Source organism: Anarrhichthys ocellatus, unplaced genomic scaffold (genome assembly GCF_004355925.1).
Source record: "Anarrhichthys ocellatus isolate YVR2014 unplaced genomic scaffold, GSC_Weel_1.0 scaffold12, whole genome shotgun sequence".
NCBI lineage: Eukaryota > Metazoa > Chordata > Actinopteri > Perciformes > Anarhichadidae > Anarrhichthys > Anarrhichthys ocellatus.
In genome coordinates this window covers 3,485,490-3,503,319 of record NW_022280042.1, presented here as the reverse complement: position 1 = coordinate 3,503,319, position 17,830 = coordinate 3,485,490, and the positions used below count along the sequence as shown (strand labels likewise).

The 17,830-nt window shown below is 42.5% G+C and overlaps 1 protein-coding gene across 1 annotated transcript; it reads right to left on the bottom strand.

Moving 5' to 3' along the window:
• Window positions 1–12,827: 12,827 nt before the first annotated feature.
• On the bottom strand, window positions 12,828–16,860 carry LOC116386195 (uncharacterized). Its single transcript, XM_031852230.1, has 6 exons — window positions 16,393–16,860; window positions 15,998–16,102; window positions 15,710–15,840; window positions 15,431–15,592; window positions 14,917–15,143; window positions 12,828–14,034 (listed from the first exon to the last, which is right to left on the bottom strand). Exons 1-6 carry the CDS (start codon window positions 16,457–16,459, stop codon window positions 13,932–13,934), a joined length of 795 nt encoding a protein of 264 aa, XP_031708090.1. The 5' UTR covers window positions 16,460–16,860; the 3' UTR covers window positions 12,828–13,931.
• Between the last annotated feature and the right edge of the window lie 970 nt (window positions 16,861–17,830).

Genomic DNA, 17,830 nt, shown 5'->3' with positions numbered 1-17,830 from the left:
ATGACTGCTGGCTATTCTTTTGTTTTAAACATGTTCTCCAGCATCAAAGCGTGGATGTAGCATTAGTGTATCACAAAAAAAAGTCTGTAAGTGCCTACAACAGATTACTAACTGATGTGTCTTACAGACCTTTGTTTGCAGGTGGAAACTTTTCATCATGCCGAGGTACTTTGCTAGGTTAGCTAGGTCGCTAAATGGTCCTGGACGATATTGTTCACCCTCAAGTTGTCTTCACCAGTGGCCAGCAACACAATTATCCAGAGAAGAGGCTAACATTACTGATTCAGCCTGCCACTGATACATTAAACTTCTAATACAAAGCATGATCCCTCACCTCGGAATCAAGCTCTGTCTCAGACCCTAATCTCTGGCTGTGCGACTGTGGTTCATGGGAAGAAAATTTAGCTCGAAGTAGCTGGAACTGATTAGGAATGAGTGCTGAATGACAGAGTAGAGGGCACAGATTTGTGAATGAGGCAATCTCCCTGATTGAACTCGGGGCTAAGCTTCATTTAGCTGCTATTGAGACAGAACAATAGGGATTCAACCGTGCGGATTCGTGCTTAAACGTGTCGTTTGAGCCCATGGGCATTGAGGGCTAATTCAGTTTTAGTGAAACATGCCTTTGGAACTAAATTCCTTTTGGCTAGACTGATGATAAAATTGTTTCAGTTGCAAAATAAATGAGTATTTTTTTAGAGTCAGCATGTGACTCAGCAAAAAGTCTTGCGGAGTACTGACAATGTCGTTTTGCTTACAAAGAACCCCCTGTGAGGACGACATTTAGCACAGGAAGTAGGTCTGATTGGGAGTGTCTTTTCACATGTATTTGTTCCTGTCACCATTGTTTGAGCCGTGGATTAGGCAGTGGTTCCACGTGTTTCCCAGTACGCATTTCAGACTGAGCTGCTGTAGAGCCAGCTGCAGGGCCCCATTATTGGTCATCTATATTTAGCTGTCAGGTGAACTCCTGAATGTTTTTAGGTTCCTATAGAAGTGTACAGTCCTTAGTAAAGAGTCTGGTCTTCTGCCTGTTAGTCGTGGTTATATCTAATCAAAGCCGTGATGTGCAACGATTTATAAATCCCCCAATTACAACCCGTCGCACTACGTTGATCCCTTTCCCTTTTTTTCATTTTACAGGACTTTTTGAGCTTTGAAATGCGTTGATTGTATTAGCGTCTAATGGAAGTCTGGATTTAGAGGTAGCGTCACTACTCTAATCATGTAGCACCGAAGTTAGCAGAAGCAAGAGCTGCTTCCTTTTCACTTCCTCTCTCCTCCTCTTCCTCCTCTCACTGTCTTACTCGGCTGACTTCACCATTATCGCCCTGACTGCCGACAGCTGTGGTACACGCTGCATTCTCACCATGTCAGCATAATATGAAGAACGGAAAACTCTCCCATTATTTTGACGTGGGGGGCATTATTTCAATATGGTTACCCCACTGCAAGCCCAGCAGTCACACCAGCCGATTGGACATTTGACATTAATTGGCTATTTTGGGAGATATTATAGGAATTACAAGTAAAAGATTGACGAGAATGTATTTATATATACAATATGACGTGAACGCAGCAATAGCATTCAATCTCTGCCAAAACCTGTTTGATTAGTTGTGTAAATGCTCCCTGTACTTGGGATTCCTCACAATCACAGTCAAATAAACCAAACTAGATAGCTCTATCATGAATGTAAATGACTCTTGGAACTTGAGCGTGATTCCTCGGACCCCATATTGAGAAAACTCATCTCTGGCCTCTTCCCACCTGCTACTGAGGAGCAGGTAACTCTTTAACTTGCTGCTGTGTTGGTATTAGGAACTCTTTTTTAAATAACTGAGTTTGTTTTCTGGGTTAGGCCTTCATCTTAAAAGAATAAGGTCTCAGATCTTGGCTGTTGAATGTTAGTTCCTGCCTGTGATGCTCCTCTAACATCCCTGTTTGATGATGTTTTTCCGACCATATTGCAATGTGAATATTTGCAAAAGTCCTGTGTCACCACTATGGAGGATGCTACTTGCCCTGAATATTAAGCAGTTACTCTCTTAAGTCGTAAACAAGTAACTCAGTGAATGCCCAAATAGAAGGAAAAAAATGCAGGGTCAACATAATTACACGCCCACAGGAAATGTTCCCAGCATGCAATGTTGTCTGGATAAAAGGTGGAGGTTGTTAAATGTGCTAGCCGGCAGTCTGTCAGGCTTGATGACAAGATTAATTGAGGGCAAACTTTTGTCTCAACAGACTCTTCAGTACGTTTGGGTGGAATGAAGATGAGATTTGATGAAGCACGTGCGTCATGCTCAGCTATATTGAGAGTAGTAAAAATACATAAAGAGTATTCCAAGAAACAAGAAAATAAAGCAAGATTAAAAAATCAGTTGCAGCACATTTCAGTTATGTCTCTCTTCAAGTCCACACTTCTTCTGTGTTATTTTGTGCACTGCACGCCGTAAAATAATTGTTCCAATATACAGTATATTATTAAAAAATGCCTTTTCTTTATTACCACTGTTTAGTTCTATATGAAGCGTCTCCAATAAATGTTTGGTAAACACTGAGCACAAAAAGGTTACGACTATTGAGTCAAATATTGAGTGTAGGTAACAGCTTCTGCTATTTCTTTTTTCATTTTGTCTCTTTCTTGCTCATCGTCGGGGAGGCAATAACCCTTTAAGGTCACTTCATCCCATGCAGCAACAATAGATGGCTCTGCACCTCGGACACCTACATGAGCACCATCTTTCAAGAGCCAACTCCACACAGCTCGGACTTAGGCGGAAAAGCCACTTAACCCAAAACAGGCTGTGGGAATAACAGATAACACTCGGCCAATCTGGGAGGTATTTGTATTTGGATCCATTCACAGATCCCTTTGTGTTACTGACGAGACATTACGGCGTTTCTTTAATGACACGTTACCGCCTGTCTTTCAACTTGAACTGCACACATGCACGCACACACGTACTGTAGCCTGGACTGATGTCAGGGGATTTCACCAATGTGAGGAAAACATATATATATATATATATAAACTCCCATTTTCAAACGGCCACATTCCCGCCACTCTTCACTAATATGACACAAGTTATATTCATTCATTTTATAGGATTTTTTCATTGCACTTTGCTCGTTCATCTATTCATACTGGATTAAATACGCTCTATGCTGTTGCTACTGTGCTACTACAGCTGCTGCATTGCTCTCCGTTTCTGAAGGAGCTGATTGATGCCACTCATCCCGGCTCATTATTACAGCAGAGCATGTTGTCCCGTCCTCTGTGGCGAGGGGAAATATCAAAATGCACTCGAGTGTCCGTACGGAGAAGGTGAGCCCACGGGAGGTGTGAGAGCAAAGCCGCACCTCAGTGTTTGTTTGGCTTGTTTTCTCTCTGCTAGCCCTGCTTGCCTCTGAACACAGATGGAGATTCATCTGTTGCCTGTTCCCCCTTGACTCGTTTTCCTTTCCTACTCCCCTCTTCCTCTCCCCCCCCCCCCCCCCCCCACACACACACACACCCCCACACACACACACACACCCCCACACACACACACACACACTCTCAAGAGCCTGTCTGCCAGCAGAAGCCCTGTACCTCACGGTGCGCTTATCAGACAGTTTATCCTTTTCCTCTGGGCGCCGTCCTCCATCTGTGGCTGTGACAGCCAATCGCCACGCCAAGGGTCCATTCCAAGCCGTGATTTAGGTGCCCGGCCTTGCCGGCGCTGCTCCATCAACCCCCTCTCTCCCCTCTCCTTGACTTTTTTTTTTCACAGGTGAGGTGCTTGGTCCATACGTACTGCCATTCCCTCAGGCACTCAAAGTTTAACAGACGCACGGAAACAGACATTAGACTGCTCCGACATGTGTTTACATCCTAACACTCGATACATATGTCAACATGAATATACTGTATTAAATCCCAAGTGCTGGAATAACAGGAGGGGGCTAATGAAGAGGCCCTGTGTATACACTCCTCATTGCTTAGGCTGTCCCCGATAATAGCCTGGCTGCAGTCGTATCTCTCTGCACTTGCAAACATCCTCAAGAGGTACCTTCGTTAATATTTTACTCGGTGTAGACAGTAAATAACAAGCAAGGCATTTCCAGAGAACAAGAGCAAACAGAACACAGCAAGGGAGAGGAAGGAAGAGGCAGAGTGGACGGCTGTCTCCCGGGTGTCAGCCACAATTGCTTTCTCATTTTTAACTTGTCAAGTCGGCTTTATCTGTTTTATCACCAATGGAACTCCAAACGCACCGAAGGCTAAGGCAGCTCGACAGAGCAAATATGGCTGTTACAAATTTCGATAGGGCAGCAAAAGGAGATTTGAGGAAAAATGCCTGCCGTGCACCAGCTCCTTGGAGTAAAAGAAAAAAACGATACCAATCAGAAAATAAACAAAGGAGAAGTCCTCATCCAAGCAACATGGGTTTCTTTCGAAAGCATGCTAAATGGTGTTTGTTCGGCTTGGTAGGGAGGGAATAAAAGGGTCTGTGTACGTTTTGATAGTCTGTTTTATCTATTACTATATCTGTTTTATAGTCATTATTTATTGCTTCATAAACTACACATGCTCACTCTTCCATGACATAAAAATAAGTAAATATGTATCTAACTAGGTTGCAAATTAACCATCAACATCAAATGAAATAAACTGCATTCAATAAATCTGTATCGATAACCTAGATAATTAACAAAGACACAGGTAAGTGTAACAAAATCTATGGTTTTAATACACTTATAATGCTACTATTTCTACTGGTAGAAATGGTAAACACTTTTACTCTGCGTATATGGTGGAACAATAATTATGAGTGCTGATAGCAACAATATGACTTTGATTAAACTACATGACCAACTGTATCGCAGCCAACAATGCACAGATTAATCTAAAACTATAGTCTTGCTGTGTACATAGATTGATGAATATTAAATCACATGTAGTCAACATACTCCCATCGGCCCACGTTTATTTATTTATTATGTAAAAACATCCCGATGCAACTGCACAAGCTCGCAAAAAGACAAATCCAAACTGAAGTGTGGGCTCCCTGTGACAAAACAAATGGAAATAAATAAATAAAGCAACAATTTAAGCCAAGGTTGAAGTGCACCTCCCACCCCAGCACAGCAGGTGAGTGAGAGATAAACATTTGTGCAAAGTCGGCCGGGTCTAGTCAAGCGGCTGCTACTCCTGGTTCATTTTGCAGTTGCCAGCGATGTGTTAAATGGCCATCTGTGATGGGGTGAGAGCCCCTGTAATGACTTCCTGTCTGGGAAGGAAGACTGGCGTGTAGGGAGGGCTGCTACACACAATCCGGTTGAAAAGATAAAAGGTGCAGTCGGGGGAGAGGAAAAGCAGTGGATGTTGATGCTTTTTTTGGGTGACAAATGGCCAGTTTGTGTGGCCGATCTGAAGTAACGTTTGACATGAATTCTCCAAGTGAGTTGAAAAAAGGTTCAGAAGAAGAGACGCAGATAAAAGAGATCATTTTACTACACTCCACCAAAAGATATCTGTAACAGCAAGACAGGTGGGGTCAATATTATATCCCGAATGAAGTATTGCCATCCATATACTGTTTTTATAACTTGTGATAAAAAGGTTTCTTTGTTCAGTTTTAATTAAGATCAAATTCAGACTGTTCTTCCAGGTACGCCTTGATCAGAATATCATACACGTGCCTCCCATACAAGTTTATAATTCTTGTGAAAAAACTGTGCATTTAACATTTCATTTATAACTGTTTCTATTACATTTTTAACTCTCATCTTAAATTAATTAATCTTATTTTTACGTGATTCTTTTATTCCTTTATTCTGCCGACTCCAAAACAAACTCCTTGCACACATATACTCAGCGAAAAGTTGTCCGATTATGATTCTGTAACACCATTATGCAGAATGATCCTCTAAGTTTTATAATATTATAAATGATGTTATTGGATTCTCTCAACTATGAATGGACATGTTCACAATATCTGAACACTGGAGCTGAGAGCCTGAATAAATGATCCAATGGTGCAGGAGTGAGTTAGCTCTTACTCCTCTATCATCTATTGCTTTCATCACACAGACCCACTTACAGGTAATTGTAGTTATGTGTGGGATATGACAGCTGCCATGCACAAACACAGCAGATGCTAACCTGCACTATTTGTGTGTCCATTCCAGCTCACCTCTGAAATGCGGAAGGACTCCCCTTGGAGGGCATTTGCCGCTGCATAATTGCCCGTAATCATCTTTTCAGCCGGCTCGCTGTGTTATTTTAGAGCTTGACAGCTTTCTAACTTTTGTGTTTCACTTCCAGCCCCATCAGCACTTCTGTGTTCAGGTTCTGTGGCAGTAATTTAGCTCTACTCCAGATCTTCCACGCCTATAAGTGTGACTCTTGATCTAAATTTAAACAGGGCCGTGGCTGTGACTGACAAAGACGGACAGCAAAACGCTGCATCCCAATCTGTGATGTTTGAGGAGTCTAGAGTCTGTAATGTGCATATACAGAGTCAGCATTTTCAAGAATTGACTAGAAAGCCTTTAGTTCATTCGCACAGCTGATATAGCGGTGCTAAAACCCGATTAAATTAGTTAAATTAACACTGCAAATTTAGGTTTTCTGACACTCATGACAACGTCGACTTTGTCAAGATAAGGTGAGCGTATCGTCAGAAGCATCTGGCTGTGCAGCCGAGTGAGTGGGAGGAATCTTCTGCCTGCCTGATGCTGCCTGGATGGAGCTTATTCCCTTGGAAAGAGGCAAAGTGAGGACAGGCGCCGGCCGCGAAGGCTTTCCACTCAGCCATGAAAACAGCACCGCTGTTTCGGAGGCTGCCACCAAATCAGAAGGTGCTAATGACACATGACCCCGGGACGGGGACCCCTCGGGGGCCTGGTCAGCAGCTCGCCTGTCATTTTGAGACCCCACCGTATGCCATTATGCTGTCCATATCTGTTGCCTTTCTCTCGCTCTCACACACGTACGTGACACAGTGAAGGCGCTCGCCTGTCTAGCTCCAACTATTAGAGCAATGTTTTGGGTAATACGCTGCATTTCAGTGGGAGATGTCAGCAGGAGTTTTGATGTGTTCTCGAATATTGTTCCTCATTCATGCCCACTGTTTGTATGAATAGAACTTTGAGACAAAGCTTTTCTCAGAACACTAAACTTGACTTTAAAAGGGGCAATTAGGCAGCAACCACTGTGGCTGAATTTTAAATGTGACATGTAGTAATTTCCTCTGAAGCATAGAAGTCAATGGGAGCGCCGAGCAACTTCACCACTGCAGTACAAAGTCAAGTGATTTCTGACATTAAGGCCAATTCTGAGCAGTTCTACTGTGCCAATGTTAATTAGACCAGTTATAAAGTTATGCACACAGTCACCTCCAGCCGGGCTCCACCTCATTTCCAGAAATGTGGATGTCATTCTCCCTCTGAATGAGTAACAAATACAGCAATTAACCTGATTGCAGGATTTTAAACTTGCCTTCAGAAACCTAATGCCAAGGCATTAGGATGTGACGGTGTGTTGATGAATGCAAGCCACCAGCTGCTGGGATTTCTAGCACTCAAAACCACGCTGTCCTCCCTCCTCTTTACACAGACACACACCAAATGATTCATGAAATCAAAGTCTGCTCTCAAGCCGAAAAAAAGGCACAAATAACAACATCAACATATCATCCTGCTTTCCGACATGTTTGGTTTCTATATCTTACTGCACTTGGCATTTCATCCAAAGCGATTAACTTTATAAGAGCATTCAACCATATATGCACAGGTACGAGATGTGCAAATCTTCCGAGCAATACTCTTGAACAGAGGTATGTAATCTCCGGTCTGATGACAATGTTACTTTTGCAACACCTCCGTGGATACCTGTGCCTCCGACAAGTTATATTTATAGGAAACGGTTTGCCTTCAGTGTACTGCCACTACAACGATATGCCATGCTAATATTACAGCTGCAGCTAAAGTATGATTGATGTGAGCTAAAGACTGAAGCCACATGGTGACGGTGATCTGTGCACCCACCTTATGCTGCACTACAGCGGCACTGAACACTGGCATCGACTCAGTTCAATATAAACACTTGTGGCCGGCATTGTGTCTACAACAGGATTTATTTACTTGTGTAAAAACAAAGATGATGCATTTGAATGGAGAGGATTAGTTGGCGGAGGACGGGCAGAGACTGGTTGCGGATAAAGGTCAACAGTAAACTAACAATCCTTTAATTCATTAATGACTTTTTGGCCACTTTTTGGGTGAGGGGTGAGTGAGGGAGGAAGAAAGCGATCGGCGCAGACAAGCAGGAGAAGAAGAGACGTATTGACAGACGTGCCCGACTAGCAAAGCCAGAATGCGGGAGCACCTTGTAAATACACCAGACTTGTAATTAATAACTTCACGCATATTTAACATCCTCTATATTCATGAGCACCTGCTTCCAATGACCTGGGGGGGGCACGCAGAATCAACCTGCATTTCATCTGCAGTTGAGAGACTAGATGTGGGAGCCCAGCACTTTAGAGTCATCTAAAACAGCTTGATATAATTAGTTTCGACAGTGCCATTAGGTGGTCATTTATCCCCTCAGAAACACATCCCACTGAACGATGCTCTCTCTTCCGTCAGTGGTCAAACACGCTTTATATGCTTAGGCTGGGTTGAACATTAGGTAGAGTTCAATCAAAAACTATTCTCCATTTATTAAATCAGAGTTTAAAGCACAATGAAAAAGAGTTGAGATAATATATTGATGTATATAGAGAGAATATTGTAACTTTCTTCGAGGAATTTGATTACTTTTGCTCAATCCATCTCAGAAGGCAGCCATTTTAAAAGTTAAACCTCCTCATGAACATGTAAAGTTCACCCACCTTAAATAGATTTGGGCTAAAAAACAAATGGAATTCCTCGACTTAATTCGTATTCAGGAGAGGCGGAAGATTTTTCTGTGGATTAAAGTGCAGACTTGTGACCTTTGTGACATGTAATTCCTTAATCTCTGTCGCTACCATCTTGTCTGCATCTCTCCACTGTGCAGAAAGACTGTTCAAAACACGGACGGATGTCGCTGTCAAAACTACACATCCTGTGTATTTTGATTCCAACTGGACTCCTTTTCAGGATATGAACAGCTCACCGAGTTCTCTTGACCTTTTACCATCGGAAAAATTGCTTCGCTCTTCTGTAACTGAAAAAAAATAAATCAACTGCTCTCAACCGGAATTACCGGGCTCACCCGCAGAAAATATCCGCTGTTAAGAGTAGAAATGGAATGTTTTAGCCTTGCTAAAATAACGTTTGACACCAAAGATTCAAACATCTCAAAGAGAAATTGGCATAATGGCTAAGAAATAAAAAAGAAATGAGTGGTTTGAGTGTCCCGCCGTGCAGCTTTGAAGTGCAGTTGACAGAGAGGCCTCTGATTATATTTGCATGTGAGTTTTCAAACGTGAACCGCATACTGCAATCCCAGAGGGAGAAATCTGAAAGCGATTATTTTAATATGAAGTAGGAATTCAAGATATTGTTGATACTTCACTTTACATTTTTGGGGGACCAACACTCATTTGCTTCCTTGCCGCGAGTAGATGAAAAGATTGATACCTCTCTTGCGTGTGTGTTCAATATTCAATATGAAGCTGGAACTAGCAGCTGGTTAGCTTAGCACAAACACTGGAAACAGGGGAAACAGCTAGCCTGGCTTTGTCTGAAGATAACACCATCCACCTACAAGCATCTCTAACATGTGTTCACACTGGAATGGCAGAGCCAATGAGCCAGCATGCACAACACCGGGGCCCTGAAACATCCCCACCGAAATGGAATGCAGCCATGACTGTTTGAACTACACCTGTCAAACTGGCTGACGTGAAAAAAGGTACATCAACTAGTTTAGACACAGGACACAATAAGCACAAACAAATGCACACACCGTTTTAATTAAGTTCCAACACACAACCATCCCTTGTGTGTTCTATAGCCCTGCAGCTTTAAACACGGGCTATGAATATTCTCCAATCCAAAAGCCAAAATCAATCTAATTGTAATAAATCAGTGTCATTTTTCTCCAGAGAGATAACTGTGTCGGGGGTATTTGGTCACAGATGGGAACACGTATAGTATATGCAGTATATCCAAGGGATCCTTTTGAGGAATGAAACAACAGACGTCACCGGTCCACAGCTCTGCTAATTTGAACCAAAGCCCTGGTTGCTATGTGTAAGGAGCCCACTATTGTAAGACACAATTAAACTTTACGAAAATAGGACTGTAAAGGTCATCTCCAGCACCGTGGCAGCAAGTTTTGTCCTCGCTGTTCTTATCAGTGTCCTCGGCAGCTGCACGGCTCTTTGGATTTATCATTGCAATTCCGGCTGCATGGTATCAGAATGCTCTCCGTCACTCTGCTTCAGCTCCGATTGCCCGGGCTGCAGCGACAGATGTTTGAATGTCAGTACAGATGTCTACGAGAGGAGTTAAGCTACGCGAGACGATTCAAGTCATGTACAAACACTCAGCCACTATGTTCACCCACTCTCAGTCGCTTTCTGTAACTGTGGGACTCAACAGCGCTTCTTTCCATCCTCACAGCTAGTTAATTACCGTTAATTACACTCACCTGGCACCCTGAGGAGTAAATCAGCCCCTTACTGGATGGCTGAAGATGAACTCAAAACCACCAACGTAAAGCTCACGTTCTACCGAGAGGGAATAGTCATTCCACAGGAACACAATCCATCGCGGGAGCTATTTTGGGATGAAATTACCTTCACCCTGCCTCATCTATTTTCTGAAATTTATCACAACCCTTTAAGAAGGCACGCAAACCCACTTGCTGTGTTTCAGTTCAGGTGCTGCCTCTATCACATTCCACAATCTATGACTGCACACTGTAAAAGTAATGGGTCGACAAAGGCTCCTCTAAACCAGATGTTTTCTTCAGGGTCCCTCAGTATCCTCTAATCCACTGCATGCAGGTCAATTCTTGAATAGTACATTCAGGCAGTACCGTCAACTTGTGAAGTCAGGAGAAACCATGCGACTGTCATATTTACAAGCTAATTGAGATGAGGGAGCCACTGGTGGACAACAAAGTCCTCCAAATTAAATGACAAAACATGTTGTCATTGTCCTCCATGACACCCCGAGAGGGAAGGACGACATCATTGGTCAGTGGCCATGCCCTCCGAAATTGTTACATATATCGGCATTTTCAAAAAGAAGCTGTTCCCGGATCTGGCACAGCGATAGTGAAAGGTTGGTGAGGTTAGGCGTGACAATGAAAGCCTGTTTATTATTACAACATTAATGCAAGAATGCATCATCAGCAACTAAAATGGTGACATATTTGCCCGTTGTTTCCAGGGCTAACCTCCAGTGACCGCATGTATCGGCAGCATAAACGATTGCCAATTTTTGGATGTGCACAACGGAGCACTGGAGGCAAAAGACTGAATTTACTGCGCTGTGAAAGGGCCACGGCGATAGAGAGGCAGGCAAACAGGGAGGCCCGTCTTTGTAGCTGGCAGCTCTCTGATCTCGGTGCTGTAGTGAAGGCAACCTCAAAAACACATCCGAGGCACAGGGGAGCAGGAATGCATTGGTTGTTTTTATCTTCTTTTCTTTGCAGCCATGTCATAATAATATCATTTTAACTTCTACGCTACTTGGAGCCCCTTAATTAAAGATCAGTGAGCTTGAGTAAGGGCTTCCTGGTGGCCTCTAAAGAGCACGGGACTAAACTCAGGTGAGATCCCGGGCATGCCTTTAGCGTATGTGAAATAGCTTTTAGCTCTACGACAGTTAAGGTAAAGACAGGAAGGTTCAATTTGCAGTGGTCATTTTGACATCACAGAAATCATTTCTTTCTGCCTCTAAAAGCAAGCTATGAAAGCTCATTTATTGTGATGGCTTGGACTGACACTGTGGTTTCATTTGCCATTTCATTATTATTATTATTTCTGTAATTAGAGGCAACGAAAATGAGCAAGAACTTTTCTGTCCATCTCAAGAAAAACTGACATGTGGGCAAAGCCAAACCAATTTACAGATTATAAATTAACACTATATCTCTGTGAGTGGGTGGGCCACATTAACATATTACTATGCACCACTCTGCAATACCCCGGAGACACATACTTTATTTATATAGCAACTCTATAAACAAAGTTTACAAAGACAGCTCTACAAACTAAGGGAAGAGTTAAACCCTGATAAAATAGATGAAACTAGAAAACCAATCGATACGATAAACAATATTAATCCTGATTATTTAAAAGTAAAACTGAAAACTAAACGGTGCAGCATAAGCTTTCCTAAACAAAGAATAAAATCAAATACTCCAGCCAACTCTTTATTTCAGACAGAAACTGCAGCAGGAAGTCTGCATGCGAGCCCACAGCTTCTCACCCCATCAGCGTCCCATTCATTACCTCCAACCCTAAATATTATTTAATACTCACTCTACAGAGTGCCATGGCAACAGCTGTTTCTACAGTGGCATATATATTACTCCCACGGGTTAAGTCACGAGCGGAACATAGTGCAACGTGGGCTCCACCTAGTGGTGCAAAATGGTAACTCAGCAGAGCTCGAACACGATGCCCAGAACGAACAAATGATTAAACCATTGATGGATTAATCACATTATCTACAACAATGGCAGAGCTTTAAGAAGCAGCAGCCTCCAATCAAGGTGCTTTACTAACTCCACAGCACACAGATGTTGGGGGAGAAAACACCCAGTGGTGCTGCAATTCCCATCTCGACAAGAGAAAGATGAAAACAAGAGACGCACACGTCTGGTCTTCTTGGTCTAATGCACTATATGAAAAAAATGATTTTAGGCAGACAATAATTCACTATGTGATGCTTGGAAAGAACCGACAGACATCAGATACAAAATGTGAAGCAGACATCTGGACACATCAGCAAATTACACATTTTGTGAAGTTGTGACTAAAGCAGACTGTTAACTGGTTTGATCTTTACAGTCACTGTAAGTTTATCAAAAAGCAACCGTGAAACACAAACTTACTGCAAGTAGCCGAGTATCACAGCTATGCATCAGCAGGAATATAAATGTCTGCTGCAAACAGACTAGTTTGTTGGGTTACATGGAAAAATGCGCCGCTTTACAGTGAAGACTAAATACAGAAACCAAGGACAAAGTGAGACAAACAACACAGATGGGCACGCTGTTCAATAGTACAAAGTAACTTCAATGAAATTGGGAGTCTTTTATCAAAATGTTCAAGTTTTCAGGACAAATGGCAACAGTGCAATCAGTGCCAGCCTGTTCTCTATAAACACGACATACATACAACTATAGTCAAAGATGGCAAAGGCCACAGTATTCAAGTATTGTCAACGGTAACATACACATACACACACATATCCTGATAAAGCAACAAGGCCATTTCTTACTTTTAACATTTCAATGGTCAATGCAAAAGTGATTCTAAACAAAGTTCTAAAAATATACAAACATCATAAATACATCCGGCAGCACCAACTGATCGCAACATTTCTCAGGATGTGACTGTTCCTCTAAAAATAAGTGTTTTTTGTAAGGCAACATATGAAGATAACATTAACAACAATAAATACATTTTGAGGTGTGCTATGCTACAAATGTTGCACTCCAATACTTTCCAGTCCACAGAAAAACACATTGTGATTAAAATTGAGGATTTGTTGCATTTTCGACCATGTAGGCGGTGGTTTTCGTTACCTTTTCAAACCTTCACATTTTTAGTTGCTACCCTGCCCTTTGGACAAATACTGTTGTGGTTTTTCCAAACAAACACTAACACGTAAAATGTTTTTTGGCCCTGTACCACATATAAATTATTTAGGTCAACTACAAAGCACACTTTTGACTGTCGTCAGCTGGTCAGAGGGTACGTCTCGTGTTATTTTGTGTCCATGGAGGAGACATCAGCACATCCCATAATCCTCTGCAACTCCTGAATACACGGCACAATTGACTGGCTTTGCAACTGAGCCATATTTAGCCTAGAGACAGAAAAAACACAAGAGTCCTCTGTTAGACATAAATAACTTCTCAATTCAATGAAACATTAGGTTTTCAGGGGCCGACTACCAAAACCTACAACTAAAAACACAAGTCAATTTTGTACATGAACCTATGAATAGCATTTGAGAAAGCAAATACCTAGCTAGTGAGTACTTCAGCAGCTACCTCAGAATGTAAGCAACTATCATTTAGATGTAGTACTCTGAATCTTTAGCTGCTAGAATAGTTCAAAAGGACTGATCAGCATCATATACAAACACGCTATGCAGTGAGAGCTAAGTTAACACTTGAGTGGTAAAGGAAGTGGAACTTCCATCAACCCAAAGTGAACTCAAGGGGTTGGGGTACCAACCTAAGGCTAAAAGGTGAGAACTTGCATTCAACAGGTGGCAATACTGGACTCCAGTAGGATGCCCATGTGGCATTGATTCAGCAGGACATTTAAGTCGGAAATCAGCTGCCAACACGCCAGCAAAGTCAACGTGACTTTAAAGAAAATTATTTGCGTAAAGCGAGGTTTGAGGTAGCCTGAATTCCCCAGTGACCCGAGTTGACCTCGGTCGTTCAAGGATCAGTTCACATCTTATTAGTGCTACAAAATAAAAGGAAAATAGAGTGACTATATTGGTGCACACTTAGCATCTGGTTCACTCTGACCCTCCAGATGCACGACAGAAAAACACTGAGCAAAAGGTTGAGTTTCATGTGGTTCAGCAACCAAACTGAGCCGTTTACATGATCACTTCCTTGTCGAGTATTCCCCTAATCTGACAAAGGATACTATGCACCATATTAATACATGTATTGTTTAGGTTCTGGATGTGGATGTTCACAGGCCCTTTAAAAACTAAAAGTGGTACCTTCTGAGCAGCTCGCGTCCTCTGTCGGGTCCAGGGTGGTGGTGCTGGAGAGCGGCGAGGCTGTGAGCTGCCAAAATGCCGTAACACTGTTCTCTGAGAGCGTTGTGGTTCGCTGTATCCCACTGCGGCAGCTCGCTGGTGTAGCGCCACGCCATCAACGTGTGCTCCAACACGGCATCCCACTCTTTGTTCCTCAGGAGAACGTGGCCCCACTCCTGACAGGAAACCTGGGGGGGGGGGAATAATGAGGCAACGGTTTAGGATTACACAATGAAACACCAAGCTCACAGAGCCAGGCAAATTATGGAGCAAGTTTTTAACACATCAGTGACTCAAAATCCCCTTTATGAAGACATCAAGCACAACAATAGAGCAGCAGTGGTGTGCTTAAAGAGCACACGCCTCCTCCTTAAAAGTCTAGAATAAAATACATACCTACAATAGAATTGGACAATATAAAAGCACACTAAATCTGCAGGTTTTCCACAAAGTGTCATCATGTATGTATACTCACTTTGAACACCACCAGGTGAGGATATGCTTTTCTGTAGCAGTGAGCGTCCCTGTTGGAGCCGAGCCGCGAGTACGGTATGGACCGGTAAACATGGGCTTTCTTTTGTTGCAGGTCGTCTTGAAGATACTTCAGGTCAGACGCCAGCATCCTGGGCTCTTGGCTCTAGGACGCAATGCAACACACCAATACTTCAGATTACACTGTGTGTAGTGAAGGCTCAGAGTTGGCTAAAAATTCAGCTCATCTCACTATTACACTGAAAAGGGCCAGGATGGATACCTGCTCAACTAAGATGAGGGATCTAATTAGCTGTACAAGCTGCTGTTTGGAGAGAGGGATGTGGTGCTCGTCCATCTTCTCACATTGCTCCACTATCCTCCCACTCCAGACCCCACCAATGGACAAGTCCACTGTAAAACATAAGACAATATTACAAAAAACAATATTAGAACAATAAGAAAACAAGGGAAAGAGAAACTCAGTAATCACTAGTCATCAGGTGGTATGTAGCGTCTGCTAGTTTCTTTTTCCATGTTGCTTCCTCCAGTCAGCGTTAGTTGTACTTACGTGAGTGCCCACGCTTTGCGTTAGTCGTTGCGTTTCTCCCTCTTGGGAGTGGAGATGGAACTAACCGAGCACTCAGAATTTCTAGATAGGACCTCCTCATTCGAGCTGTAAAACAGTCAATATCAACTGGGTTACACTGGCTCTTGTTATATTACCTACAATGATATTTGGGACACAGCATAACGCGCATCTTTTAAACTTACTGGGGAAATAAAGGTTCATTTAAATTGTATACCATCATCATTTTAGGAAGTTTACGCTGACCGAATGTTTGTCCTGTGGGCGCGAGCTTGTGGTAATATTAGCATGATAGCAAAGCGGCGCGTCCCGCTCAAAGAACAAAAGTTACAACAATTTACAGCGTTAATTTAAAAGCAGTCAGGTTTCAGACTTACCTGCAATTTTGGGCTGTGGAGCATGTATCTCCACCAAGGCACGTCGTGGCTGACACACAGCTGCCATTGTGACTAGAGCTAACTACCTGCTAGTAGCCAGTGACGCTACTGTTAGCTGAACTTTAAACCCCACGGGGTGCCCGACAGCAACTTAACTAAAGGTAGTAATGCTAGTTGGCTTCAGCTGGTGAACTCTGCAGCTTCTTCAATGCAGTTTTCGAGCTCGCTATTACCCACTACAAAGACAAACGTGCTTGAATTAACCAAGTTAAATATTACAGAAAGAGTCCGCAGAGCATGCAGCAGCGGCAAAAGGATAGTGACAACTTTTGGTTGCTCCGCCGCCAGTACAATGCTGATGAGGCGCGCGCGACACGAGTTGCCGCGTAGGCGTGGTTTGCTGCATGTGTCGACCTGATTGGTAAACGTCGCCGAGTGTGTAGAACAAGGCGCCCAATATGCAAAGGAGGTGGCCGCTGGTCCTTCCCCACATCTGCTCTGCTGCTTTGGTGGGGGGGGGGGCACGTGACGACACAAGCTCGTGCACGCATGGACACAGTTTTTACTTGCATATCCCCACACACCATACTTTACAGCAGTGATTCTCAACTGGTGGGTCGCGACCCAAAAGTGGGTCGCGGACCGGTTTTCAGTGGGTCGCGGGCCTTTGCCTGACAAAAAAAAAATAAAAATCTGATTTTATTTTGAAGGGCATTTTTTATGCAGCGGAATTATTCCAGCATTTACGGCACTTGTTCAGTGGTGCAGGAAAAACACTGACCAATGCGTTGTGAATCACATCACGTGATGAAGCTCGGCCAATCAAATATGGGTATTCTGACAAGTTTCCTGACTTGAGTGAGATGGTGACATATGAGCAGAGCAGGACTATTTATTGATGTGAGAGTTGTGAAAGTCAAATCATAGGACGATCTCCAAAAGAGAGAAATGGCCAGAGAGACCAGAGTCATTAGACTCTGAAGAATTCACCTATATGAGTCTGTCCAGTCAAACACTAATTTCTCTTTTTAGAAGATGAGAAAAATATAATTTTGTGGCTTTTTCACTTCACCCTGAATGAACTGAATTTAAAGCTGCAGGGCAATTCAGTGAAAATAATTTTGCTAAAATGAATTTCGTTAAGTAATTTATTTTTTAATCCAGCCGTTATTTTGCTTGAAATGAGAAGAACATTTATTCATGTATTTCTATGTATTATTTATAATCCATCCAGTTAAATTTGAAAAATGAGAATAATATTTGTTAAAATATAATTGATGTGTACTTTATTTGATTTGACAGTTGTTTACTACACAGAGACGTTACTACTACTACTAGACTTCTTGAATATGGATATACCCAAATATATATAGATATAGATATAGAGATATATATATATATAGATATATATATATATAGATATATATATAGATATAGA